Raw genomic sequence first — 14393 nt, 5'->3', positions numbered from 1 at the left:
ATCTTGTCCGTAAATCAAAATTCTCAGATTGTAATTCAGCAATGCCCCGACAGACTTTCCTCGCTTGATATCTTTTGCTAGGCGCGTATACGAAACCTTAAGGCGCCACCTGGTGGTATGTGAGGGAAACATTTTCTATGAAAAATCAGGTTGTCGCACCCGTCAAGTGAAAGTCGCAACACACAAAAGCCCTTAGATACAAACATAGTCCTTCTGGATCTATCAGTATCGTTTGGCCTGATTAAATTTCGCTTTAACGCTCTATTTCTCTTTTTTGTCTATTTTTTCTTCTCTTGTCTTGTGTGGTGTACAATAAAGAATGTTCTATCTATCTAGTACAGAGGACAGCACATCAAGGTAGTTGGCAAGGCATGTTATGTATTTGTGATAAGGGTGAGTTTGCAACAAAAAAAATTACATCCTAATGTGCTGTCCTCTGAACTCTGAACAATGTGAATTATTGTAAATAAAAAATCTTCAAAATAGTAGATGCTCATATCTGCTCAATAGGGTATTTGACACCACCAATCAATTGACGTACTTTTTAAAACTGTCAAAACGACACTCCTCCATAGATTTTGTACCGCGATGCTAGCATGTGACGTCACAATTTTATCAACTCAATGAAACTACTTTTTACAATTTTAATGCAAACAAAAATCGTAATTTACAGGTAATTAAAAATTAATTAAGTTTTTAAGACCAGAAAGAAGTGTATTTTTAAAAAAGTTGTGGTTTAGAATTATTGGCGAATGGTGTCAAATACCCAATTAAGCGTGGTATCGAAGTGGAAGCGTAATGAAAACAAATTTCATTGTTAGGATAATATTTATTTAAAAAAATTGACAATGGTTTCAATAACATTTTGCAATCGTAGGTTTACCTGTTTTTTAATTAACCTCAGTACATGCAAGTTATTCTGGAACAGCTGAATCTCATTGCTGATTTACATAATGTTTATAATTTATTTATAATCTCGTATTCAGTACTAATCAATATTACCAGAAATCGTCCAGAATATACTCCAATGTTGAACTGTTAGTCGGATGCACAAGAAGAATACCTACTCAAAAACAAAACATTTGTTGACAACTAAATTGCTACAAAAGCAGAAGATACATTATGTCACGATAAGATTAATTTTAAGGTATTGGCAAATAGTACACAAACCACATAGAAGATATAAAAGATAAAAGCATCGCCCGAAAATATTATGATATAACACAAATTGGGCGGAAAAATAACAACACTAATCAATCTAGTGACATTCCAGCGTCACCATCTTTTTTATCGTTACTCTCGTCCTTTGGTTTTTCTTCCTTTTTATCGGCGCTCTCTTTAGACTTAGTGCTATCAGAGGCGTTTGAAGAATTTTCCAGGGCTTTGAAAAACGCTTGCATATCGCCCGTATTTGCAGCTGAAGCGACCTCAGGTGGTAACCCAAATTGAGACATCACTGGACCCATTTGTCCAGACGTCAAAGCTGACGAAAACTGGTTGGCAGCCTGGAAATTAGACACAAGACTTAATAAACTTATATCGAGAAAATAATATCATAAAAAAATAAATATACGGGTGCACTCTTGTTAGTTTATTAGTAATGTACAAAAAATGTATTAGTCATTTGGAAGGTAACCAACATATTTCTCACCTTAATAAGCACTAATATTAGATGAAATGATTGTTATTATCTTCATATAAGATATTTTAAGCAAACATAAACGCAAAACAAAAACAACTACAACTTTAATTCCTTTCTCACACTACCTAATCATTGCTTTCTTGCTATTCCCAAGTAGGTATCATCGAAAAGGTCTGCACTACTTGACCAAAACTGCGATTTCAGCAATGTAAGAAGTGGACATATTTTATGCAGCAAAACCCTACTAAAGTAGGCTGGTGTCTGTGTGTAATCGCCGTCTATCTCTAACATATCAAAAGTGTTATTATTCCACAGATTGCGCTAATAAGGCGGGCTTCTAAGGGACGGCATATCTTGTTATGGGCCATGATTTGTGTTTTTTGACCCATTCATGTCTTTGTCTTCCTTTTTTTTAGTCCAGAGTCGTGAGCTTTGCTGCAGCCAGTCTCTGTTTATCATTCGGTAATGCATATGCTATTGAATAAACATATTTTTTTCTATATCATACCAGAATGTGACGCAAGTATACGACAAGATTTTTTTGTGTAAGCCGTAACAAGTGCAAATAGGTCGGATGTAATATTTAAACAAGACACAACACATGTAACACCACTCTTAATTTCTGCGATAAGTATCATTATTTGATACTAACATAACATCCATAAATAAAGATTATTATGTTTCACAGATTTTTTACATCGGCGATACCAATTTTTAAAAGAATAAACAATAATGGTTCGCGGGTGTACACTCGTTANTCACCATCTTTTTTATCGTTACTCTCGTCCTTTGGTTTTTCTTCCTTTTTATCGGCGCTCTCTTTAGACTTAGTGCTATCAGAGGCGTTTGAAGAATTTTCCAGGGCTTTGAAAAACGCTTGCATATCGCCCGTATTTGCAGCTGAAGCGACCTCTGGTGGTAACCCAAATTGAGACATCACTGGACCCATTTGTCCAGACGTCAAAGCTGACGAAAACTGGTTGGCAGCCTGGAAATTAGACACAAGACTTAATAAACTTATATCGAGAAAATAATATCATAAAAAAATAAATATACGGGTGCACTCTTGTTAGTTTATTAGTAATGTACAAAAAATGTATTAGTCATTTGGAAGGTAACCAACATATTTCTCACCTTAATAAGCACTAATATTAGATGAAATGATTGTTATTATCTTCATATAAGATATTTTAAGCAAACATAAACGCAAAACAAAAACAACTACAACTTTAATTCCTTTCTCACACTACCTAATCATTGCTTTCTTGCTATTCCCAAGTAGGTATCACCGAAAAGGTCTGCACTACTTGACCAAAACTGCGATTTCAGCAATGTAAGAAGTAGACATATTTTATGCAGCAACACCCTACTAAAGTAGGCTGGTGTCTGTGTGTATTCGCCGTCAATCTCTATCATATCAAAATTCAAATGTGTGATTATTCCACAGATTATTGTGTTATAAATAAGCCGGGTTTCTAAGGGACGGCATCTTGTTATAGGCCATGATTTGTGTTTTTTTTTCGACCCATTTAAGTCTTTGTCTCCCTTTTTTTAGTCCAAAGGAGGAGTGAGCTTTGCTGCAGCCAGTCTCTGTCTATCATTCGGTAATGCATATGCCATTGAATCAATATATTTTTTTCCATATCATACCAGAATGTGACGCAAGTAGATGACAAGATTTTTTTGTGTAAGCCGTAACAAATGCAAATAGGTCGGATGTAATATTTAAACAAGACACAATATACAGTGTGAGTCACGTTAAAGTGTACATATGAAAATAGATGAAACTAGACCTATTTTTATCGACAAAAAAGAGGTCAAAATTTTTTTGAGATTTTTTTTTAATTTTTTATAGAATTTTTTTTCTTCCAATTACATATTGTAAAGAAAACGTAATAACTTTTAAACTAAACGGTATATCCTGATAAAATAAAAACAGTAATAATGCTAAATAACAGGCGATACTAAAAAAATACAAACAATACACAAAAAATGCTAACAAGTTATAAAAAATGATACGTTTTGAAAAAAATCTGCTTAAAAATTCGTGTTTTTTTGGTTATTTGATAAATTTCTCCAAAAAATGCCCCTATAACAGGTGGTTTTTATTGTTGTGTATTATTCTCTATGGTATTGCCTTTGTAAAACCAAAAATTTCGTGTCTCTATCCCTATCACAACATTTGCTATGATAGTTTGAACAAAGGCCTACCACAACATTATTCTCCTCTACAGGTAGGGACATTTTTAATTTTAACTAAAATGCTTATTATTTTTACTTCGAAAACTTTTGTTTTTACTTGAAATCTAACTTGTCTTTATCAAAATTACAAATCTAGAGCCATTTTCAGTTTTGTTGTTAACGAAGCGTTGAATGGCGCGCCCGGAGAGGCTTAGTTCAAACGATCATTGCAAACGTTGTGATAGGGGTAGAGACATGCGATTTTGCGTTTTACAAAGGTAATATAATAGAGAATAATACAAAGTAATAAAAACTACCAGTTATAGGGGCATTTTTTGGAGAAATTTATCAAATAACCAAAAAAACACGAATTTAAAAGCAGATTTCTTTCAAAAAGTGTCATTTTTTATTATTTGTTGGCCCTTTTTGTGTATTTTATGTATTTTTTTAGTATTGCATGTTATTTAGCATTATTATTGTTTTTATTTTATCAAGATATACCGCTTAGTTTAAAAGTTATTACGTTTTCTTTACAATAAGTAATTGGGAGATAAAAAAATCTATAAAAAATTAAAAAAAAAATTAAAAAAAATTTGACCTTTTTTTGTCGATAAAAATAGGTCTTGTTTCATCTATTTTCATATGTACACTTTAACGTGACTCACACTGTATGTAACACCACTCTTAATTTCTGCGATAAGTATCATTTGATACAAACATAACATCCATAAATAAAGATTATTATGTTTCACAGATTTTTTACATCGGCGATACCAATTTTTAAAGAATAAACAATAATTAAAGTGATGAATTTTAATTTCTGTGACGGGTCTGGGTGTTACTACGTATAATATGGATGTATTTAAAAAAAAAGTATATAAGTAATAATATCCGTTAAGCTAGCACCCATAACACAAGCATTAAGTTGCTTACTTTGGGGCTAGCTGGCGCTGTGTGAAATTGTCCAAAGATTTATTTATTATTTATTTATTTAATGGTTCGCGGGTGTATACTCGTTGNACTCGTTAAGTGTGAGAACGGAACGCCTATCGTAAACAAGAACACAAAACATGCGCAAAGCGTAAAATCGTGCGTTCATCGCTACTGCACACCCGCAACCTGAAAGCCGAAGAAGCGCGGTCGGTCCGCGGCCAGAAGCAGGTGCGCAACACGTGAGGGTTCACCTGAGCGAACTGCGGTGAGAGCAGTGTGGTCCTTACATCGTCCTGGGCGGTGTCGGGCGGCGCGGCCGGCAGGTGCGGCGCGAGGCGCGCGGCGTGCGCGGGCGCGCTGGCCACGCCCACCACCTCGGGCGACGCCAGCGCCGCCGCGAGGTCCACCCGCGCGCCCGCCCCCGCCCCGGCCCCCGCCGCGCCCGCGCTCTCCGGCGGCGCGTTGCCTAGCCCCGAAAAGTAGCGTTGCAAGTCCGATAAGACAATTTGACCACCTGAAATCGCACACCATTTTATCGACTGTAATCAACGCCGCCTTTAGCTGTGTGCGTGATGGGCCCGATTCCGATCAATCACGATCCTTTATTTCATTTAGGGCTGATTTTTCAAAAATTGCTACAAAAGCAGAAGATACATTATGTCACGATAAGATTAATTTTAAGGTATTGGCAAATAGTACACAAACCACATAGAAGATATAAAAGATAAAAGCATCGCCCGAAAATATTATGATATAACACAAATTGGGCGGAAAAATAACAACACTAATCAATCTAGTGACATTCCAGCGTCACCATCTTTTTTATCGTTACTCTCGTCCTTTGGTTTTTCTTCCTTTTTATCGGCGCTCTCTTTAGACTTAGTGCTATCAGAGGCGTTTGAAGAATTTTCCAGGGCTTTGAAAAACGCTTGCATATCGCCCGTATTTGCAGCTGAAGCGACCTCAGGTGGTAACCCAAATTGAGACATCACTGGACCCATTTGTCCAGACGTCAAAGCTGACGAAAACTGGTTGGCAGCCTGGAAATTAGACACAAGACTTAATAAACTTATATCGAGAAAATAATATCATAAAAAAATAAATATACGGGTGCACTCTTGTTAGTTTATTAGTAATGTACAAAAAATGTATTAGTCATTTGGAAGGTAACCAACATATTTCTCACCTTAATAAGCACTAATATTAGATGAAATGATTGTTATTATCTTCATATAAGATATTTTAAGCAAACATAAACGCAAAACAAAAACAACTACAACTTTAATTCCTTTCTCACACTACCTAATCATTGCTTTCTTGCTATTCCCAAGTAGGTATCATCGAAAAGGTCTGCACTACTTGACCAAAACTGCGATTTCAGCAATGTAAGAAGTGGACATATTTTATGCAGCAAAACCCTACTAAAGTAGGCTGGTGTCTGTGTGTAATCGCCGTCTATCTCTAACATATCAAAAGTGTTATTATTCCACAGATTGCGCTAATAAGGCGGGCTTCTAAGGGACGGCATATCTTGTTATGGGCCATGATTTGTGTTTTTTGACCCATTCATGTCTTTGTCTTCCTTTTTTTTAGTCCAGAGTCGTGAGCTTTGCTGCAGCCAGTCTCTGTTTATCATTCGGTAATGCATATGCTATTGAATAAACATATTTTTTTCTATATCATACCAGAATGTGACGCAAGTATACGACAAGATTTTTTTGTGTAAGCCGTAACAAGTGCAAATAGGTCGGATGTAATATTTAAACAAGACACAACACATGTAACACCACTCTTAATTTCTGCGATAAGTATCATTATTTGATACTAACATAACATCCATAAATAAAGATTATTATGTTTCACAGATTTTTTACATCGGCGATACCAATTTTTAAAAGAATAAACAATAATGGTTCGCGGGTGTACACTCGTTAAGTGTGAGAACGGAACGCCTATCGTAAACAAGAACACAAAACATGCGCAAAGCGTAAAATCGTGCGTTCATCGCTACTGCACACCCGCAACCTGAAAGCCGAAGAAGCGCGGTCGGTCCGCGGCCAGAAGCAGGTGCGCAACACGTGAGGGTTCACCTGAGCGAACTGCGGTGAGAGCAGTGTGGTCCTTACATCGTCCTGGGCGGTGTCGGGCGGCGCGGCCGGCAGGTGCGGCGCGAGGCGCGCGGCGTGCGCGGGCGCGCTGGCCACGCCCACCACCTCGGGCGACGCCAGCGCCGCCGCGAGGTCAACACGCGCGCCCGCCCCCGCCCCCGCCCCGGCCCCCGCCGCGCCCGCGCTCTCCGGCGGCGCGTTGCCTAGCCCCGAAAAGTAGCGTTGCAAGTCCGATAAGACAATTTGACCACCTGAAATCGCACACCATTTTATCGACCGTTAGAGTAGGCGCACACCTAGGGTTTGCTCCCCGGTATTCATTTTTCCCGGGAATTCCCGATAATCTAATCCTTTATCTAGTTCCGGTACTGACGATGCAATTCCCGAGACTTTCGGTACTTCAATAATTTATTTTTGAATAACAATTTTTTGACTAGATGCCATCATCTTTTTACGTACACACTATCAACAAATGAAAAAATATTAATTATGTTCCTAATTCATTACTATCCTTTTAAGACTGATTGTTTTATCTGATTGTACTTAGGTACTACTTATTATTTCTTATAATAGCGTGTTTTTTTATAAACCTAATTTAGTTAATTTATGTTTTGTCCCTAACTCTTGTCGCTGCCAGTATTTGACATTGATAGAAAGTGAGAAAACATATTTTAAATAACAATTCACGTGGGTACCGAAATTCCCGAATTTCCCGGTTTTCCCGGTACTGGCTTAGACCTGGTACCGGTAATTCAGTAACACTCCTTAGTACCGGGACTTGCAACCCCTACGCACACCGTTGATTTTTCGTCGGCCGATAGTTTAGTCGGGCAGTTGATCATGTATGGGAGTGCGCACACTACGCCGATTCGATTTGGCCGATTCTTCATACAATTTGAAATCGGGCACAACTATCGACCAATTAAAAATCAACGGTGTGCGCCTACTCTTATCAACGCCGCCTTTAGCTGTGTGCGTGATGGGCCCGATTCCGATCAATCACGATCCTTTATTTTATTTAGGGCTGATTTTTCAAGTGCCGGATATCTTATAACTGAAGAATATGTTTGGCATATTGACAGTTTCAGTATGGGAAATAAGACAAAATCACAATTTTATTCTCATGTTATAAATTATATGATATTCGAAGATTTAAAAATCAGCCCTTAGTGGACCCGTATCTATATTTTACATTATAAAGTCTGATCGCCGAGCACGTAGAATTTCGTCCAATGACCCCAAGCCATCCATCAAGCTACCCATCCATATCTCTCGCGCATAATTAGGTATATTGCTATCGCGACTGTGCGACGGGCGCCCGCAGTGAGTGTGCGAGCGCGATAGCAACATAATTACGCGCGAGCGATAAGGATGGGTAGCTTGAGGTCATTGGACAAAATTCTTCTTGCTCGGAGACCAGGATTTAGATGGCACTTGTCTTTTTTTTATTGCGACACGGGCATGGCACGGTGCATTCATCGGGAGAGATCTCACGATTTCAACGCCCAGACCATAGTATACCAATGGAAATATATTTTCGTATTAGTTCGTAATTTGGCTGGCTTTATCATATTTTTGTTCAATAAAATAAATCTTAAGAGACAATCCACGGTGAGGAATCGGACCCATCACTAGTTTAAATTGCTTAAATACACATAGCAACAAAGCAAAACGTTTAGTCTAATAAAATATTGATGCAAAAGCGAGTGGTCAAAACGTTTTATCTAATAAACACATCAATTACATCGCTTTACCAACTACTGTAGGTATAGCAACATGTTAATAGTAAATAGCATGCTGTTTTATTTTATAATCATTATCACTCTGATAACCTAAAGTCACATGATATAAGGTTATCCTAGAGCTTTTATCTGCTGTAATATAATGTGTTATTGATTAAGTTATTGTACTATGCAATTTCTTGTTAATAATAAGCTCTGTTTCTAATAATATAATCAAAACACAGGACATTATCGTACTTAAAACTTTATAGTATGACGTTTCTGTATTAAAATAGGTAGACTTAAGTTTTGGTGAGTTGTTTTTTTTCTGTAATATCAAACTATTATGTAAAATATCTTTCAGTGAGATAAAAAAAGTTAAGATTAGAGAACCAAATATTTTGCAGATATAGCTTCCTAATCTATTACGTGCATCTACTTCATCTATGCAAACAAAATTTGACTCACTTGGTGGCTGTCTCATACATAGGACATTTTAGAGCATTTTTACTTTCATGGTCACTAACATTAGAATTGTTTAAGTACGGGATTGCTACCATGTAGCTTTTTATTTACGAGTCTCCCATTCTTTACTCAGTGACTATAGCACTTGCTACAGTGCCGAAATATCGGAGGCTCGTAAATAAAAAGGTATGGAAATGGTAGCAATTCCGTAAATAATTATTCTAGAGAAACAAAACTTTAGCGGATATAGCTTTATGGCTGAGTTGCACCACCTAACTTTGACCTAACTATAACGATAACCGGTGTTTTTTGTATGGAGTTAAACAGATTTTTGACGTTCGTCAAAGATAAAGTAAAATGGTCCAACCCAGCCTTAGGCCCCTCGCCCACGGCCATTAGGCGATTATCACACTGCGCTGCGGTCCGCGTGATTTCATATAAAAAATCCCGCGCACAGACGCGTTTTCAGTGTGTTGTGCCGCGCGTGTTTTCTATACAACTATATGACGTACTTGCATACAATGATTAAATCAGTCGTCCCGCGTACCGCGGCGGAGCGCGGCGCAGTGTGATAATCGCCTAACTTTCGCGATGTAAACGCGATTCAGAAACAGCCCCAATGATTTCGTCCGACACGGTGCACGTCCGTGGCGATGCTGTAGCGCGTTGGCATCAAAAATGTCGCCGTGGGCGAGGGCCCTTAGACGTGCATCTAAAGCCCGGTCTGTGAGCACGTATAATTTTGTCCAATGACCCCAAGTATGAGTAATAGTAGTAGCGTAATGAGGGCTATCGTTTTTATACTTAATAGTTGGCACTCCTGGCGATTGACAGGACCATACTCTACAGTGGCGCCATCTTGATGAATGCAAATGCGATAATCCTCCTACCACTTTAGCGCTCACCAGTTGGTGCCACTGTCTTCGCTACTAGCAAGTGACAGGACCTTACTCTACAGTGGCGCTTAACTGGTGAGCGCTAAAACGATAGCCCTCATTATGTTGCTGTCGCGCTCGCACACTCACTGCGGTCGCCCGTCGCGAAGTCGTAAAAGTAAGGATGGGTAGCTTGGGGTCATTGGACAAAATTCTACCGCAAAGCAGACTATACATAAATGTAACCAAGTCAACTCACTTCGCGGCTGGGTCGCGGTGGCGGTATTCGGCGGGGTAGCGGTGGGCGCGGGTGTGTCGCGCGGTCGCGCCGGCGTGCGAGCGGCGGCGGGCTCGGCGGCCGGCGCGGCGGCGGTGGTGCGAGGCGCGCTGCCTCCGCGGGAGCTGTTGCCGCTGCCAGCGGACGGCCGCGTGCTGCCGCTGCCGCTGTTGCTGCTGTTGTTGCTGGAAGTTTTGATTAATGTTAGTAGGTTAAATCTGAATTTGGTTTTTGATTTTATTGTGTTTGAGTTTAAAGTAACACAATAAAATAAAAAACCAAATTCAGAAGTGTTGTTGCAACAATTAAAAAGTTGAAACGGAAGTGGACAGGACACCTAATGAGGGAAAAGAAAGAGAAATGGACAAGAGCCGTAACGGAATGGTATCCCCATGAAGGGAAAAGAAGTAGAGGCAGACAAGCAAAAAGATGGGAGGACGATATCCGCGAATTAGCAGGGCCATTATGGCCACAAATGGCTAGAAACAGAGAAGCATGGAGATCATTGGAGGAGGCCTATGTCCAAGGACAAACTGGAGATGAGTGCAGCTAAATTGTAAAATGAAATGTTAATATTGTAAAATACCTTGTAATCCAGTAATAAAGGCTTATATTATTATTATTAGTAGGTTAAATTACAGAAACTAAAGGGAGACGTGACAAGGGGGCGGGGCCGGTGTTGCAGCAATATGCCCAAAAACAGAACACATTGCTCGTGACAGCAATGATGACAGAAGCGACTTAGTGGGAATGCAAGAACATTATCTCACAGCGCATGTTGTATAGTAGTAATTAGCTACATAATTTAAATTTACTCAGCTGCTACTGTTACTGCTGTTGTTGCTATAATTTTTAGTTAATGTTAGTGGGAATGTGAACGTGAGATGATGAAGTAACACAATGGAAGTTGCCAAATGGAAAACTTGAATTTATGCAGCTAAGGGAGATTAAGGGAATGAAACAACATCTGAGAGATTAGTATGCCTAATTAATTGCTTAGTGTAAAATGAGAACTGTAACATAGAATCTCCATAAGATTTTCTAGAAGAACATAAAACACTAGTATAAGGAACTAGCTGTGCCCGCGACTTCGTTCGCGTGGAATAATGACTTTGGGTAGGCACTTTTAATAATTTAGTCTAATTATTTTACAAATGTGTAGTCCCTAAGTCGCCTCTTACGACACCCGCGGGAAGAGTAGGGGTTGGTGACAAATGTATTCTACTCTGCCGTCACCACACGGCTTATCGGCACGGGACTACACATCAAACAGAGAACGGGCAGCAGCGCTCTCTGAAAAACATCAATCTTTTAAACTGCGATCTCCAACCCGCCTGCCAAGCGTGGAGATTATGGCAAAACCCTCCACTATAGTGGAGGAGGCTCATAGTCCAGCAGTGGACTGTAAAGGGCTGTTGATGAGTGATGAGTGATTTTACAAATAGCTTTTGCCCGCGACTTCGTCCGTGGAGAAGTCGAAAACGTTCTCATACGATTATTTTTAAATGTTTTAACGTTATTATCTAAATGTTTGAATACTTTTAAAATATAAAAATCAGGTTAAATAAACATGAAAATATTTTTTTCTTATATTTTATGAATGTGCAGCTCGGCCTTTGATCCGGTGAAAGTTACTCGGTGGTATTATTTTTTTACAACGAAATCGAAAACTACACCTACCGCAGTATTATTGGTAAACTTTTTTTTTATATTTTCCTACGGGTGCTAGAATCACCAAGCTTCCAGCATGCCACTGGCCGTGGGAGAAGGAGCTTTTCCTCAAGACTACTCCCACTACCTCAAGGGCCTCCGCCAAAACTCTCGCGCGAAAATGAGTTTATGTATACAGCGCAAGCAGGTGCCCGCGGCATGACTTTCATGCATTACTATGCATTGTTGGGCGAGCGCACGCAGCGGGCACCCACTCCGAGGTTAAGTGGAGGCCCCTAGAGTATGGTAGTCGTTAACATGACGTCATGATTGTAAAAAAATGCACTAATGAGTAATTAATATCAACTTTGAAGCAAATCACCACTAAAATAACTTTCTACCCCTTTTTAACATAGTTAGGGGGTGCATTTCACTAAAATACGAAACACGTCTTCCATTAATTCTGTTATAGAATGCTTATGCAAAATTTTAAGTAGATTGGACGAAGGAATCTCGTTATTTCATACAAACTTTGCCCCTCCTTTTTACCTCCTTAGGGGTAGAATTTTGGAAAATCCTTTCTTATCAGATGCTTACGTCATACAAAGAACACACCGTCCAAGTTTCAGGTCTTTACGATCAGCGGTTTAGGCTGTGCATTGATCCATCAGTAGCGCGCGTAGTACTTGATCATTATTTTGCTGCGATGTGATTTTAAAACTGCGATATCTCCTAAGATATTTATTGAAATCGAATGGTGTAAAGGGCAAGAATATTTAAAATTAAATACTTGTGATGAATAACTTATTTATTTGGATAAGGATTAATATCATGTTTATGAAAAAACCTCCGCAAATAATGCATTAATATAAAACAGTTTTTTTTTGCATAAAAAGGGTTACTATGAGCCAACCTTAAAAGATAGACATATACTATCGCGGACTTTTTTTTAGAACTTTTAAAGGGGAACAATCCTGTCATACATGATTTTTGCGAAACTTTAACCGTTTACGCAGCGTCAGCTCTCAAAAGGAAAAAAATCACTGATTTGAAACATTCTTCATTGGTGCTCCGCTCCTATTGGTCTTAGCGTGATGATATATAGCCTAAAGCCTTCAGGAACTAACGGGCTATCCAACACAAAAAGAATTATTCAAATCGGTCCAGTAGTTCCTGAGATTAGCGCGTTCAACCAAACAAACAAACAAACAAACTCTTCAGCTTTATAATATTAGTATAGATTAGCTTCAAAGGTTCTGAGACATGACAAGGCACATTAAAATTCATAGATTCTAAGACATCATAATATTCAAGTAAAACAAATTGGTGGTAATCAAAGCCTTACCCCATAGTGCCCAAAAGAGAAGACAGCCCACCAATCTGCCCAACACCCCCAAACAACTGCATCAGCTGCTGCTGGGACATGTTGTTCAGAAGGTTCTGTAGTTCACCATCCTGAGCACCTCCGCTCCCACCGCCGCGACCTCCCGATGTGGGTGGGTTGTTCAGAGCCTCATTAATGCGACGGCAGTAGTCATCATCTTTGTCTGTTTTAGGCTCCTAGAAAAATAAAATAAAATTATTATGATAATTTCATTACTATGTTTTTTTCTTCTGGTAATAAAATACATTAACAATTGAGTCATCAACCTGTTACTATTTCTATTTATTACATAACACAATACCATCCTCATATAAAATCAAGCGCTTATTTTAACATTATAATAGTTACCTGTAGCCAGAAGAAGTACTTTTTAGAAAAAGACTTGAACTTGAGAACATAAACCCTTCCAGTAGTGCACTCGTTAACACGGACAAACTCACAGTCATCAGGGAATATAAGGAGATCGTCTTCGACCTCCCCTGTAGTTCTATCTTTCCAACAAAAGTGCATCAAAGAATCTTCGCCCTGATATACGTAAAGTAATCCCTTCCTTTTATCTGGGTGCACCATACGACCCTTTAGTGTCATTCTACCGGCACGGAATTCCACTAAATGCTTGTTTCCACCAGAGCTTCCGCCCAAGGCAGATGAATTTCCAAATAATGCAGTAGCCGACATTCTGGAACACTGAATTCAGTAAAAAATATATTAATAAACATGGCGTTTTAACCTAAAAAATTCTTGTTAGTACTTTGTGGCTTTGAACTTTAGATAAAATGAAAATTGCATACCTTTATTGGTGAATGTTTTTATTAAATGTAATAGAGATCTATCGTGAATCAAAAGATTTTCCCAAAACGAATAATGACACGACAAATTCTGACTGAAGAAAGAAAATCAATCAACAACAATGACATGACATAAGTTTTTTTTATTACAGGTTAAAAAACTTGCAGCGATGTGGATTGCTGTGAATTGGGATCGGTCGTTCAAATAGTGTAAGGAGAATAGAAGAGGAAAAAGTTTCTTTGATTGTCAATGCCATTTTAAAATTGTAAGTTTCTCCGTAAAATCTGAGGTAAAATCAGTATTTTCTAGCCTGGGTCATGTACTCACGTTTGACCCATAATTCATGGCATTCTGGCATTGCAATGCAT

The 14393-nt window shown here is 38.8% G+C and overlaps 1 protein-coding gene across 1 annotated transcript; it reads right to left on the bottom strand.

Moving 5' to 3' along the window:
* Positions 1 to 826: 826 nt before the first annotated feature.
* Rpn13 (regulatory particle non-ATPase 13) lies at positions 827 to 14177 on the bottom strand. The gene is made up of 9 exons (XM_028322381.1): positions 14028 to 14177; positions 13585 to 13923; positions 13198 to 13412; positions 10185 to 10387; positions 6847 to 7115; positions 5547 to 5796; positions 5008 to 5270; positions 2405 to 2630; positions 827 to 1279 (listed from the first exon to the last, which is right to left on the bottom strand). Exons 2-9 carry the CDS (start codon positions 13912 to 13914, stop codon positions 1254 to 1256), a joined length of 1782 nt encoding a protein of 593 aa, XP_028178182.1. The 5' UTR covers positions 13915 to 13923; positions 14028 to 14177; the 3' UTR covers positions 827 to 1253.
* Positions 14178 to 14393: the final 216 nt, after the last annotated feature.

This window comes from Ostrinia furnacalis, unplaced genomic scaffold (assembly GCF_004193835.3).
Source record: "Ostrinia furnacalis isolate ACB-3 unplaced genomic scaffold, ASM419383v2 OfSCF7642, whole genome shotgun sequence".
Classification (NCBI taxonomy): Eukaryota; Metazoa; Arthropoda; class Insecta; order Lepidoptera; family Crambidae; genus Ostrinia; species Ostrinia furnacalis.
This window is presented reverse-complemented; position numbering and strand designations above follow the sequence as displayed.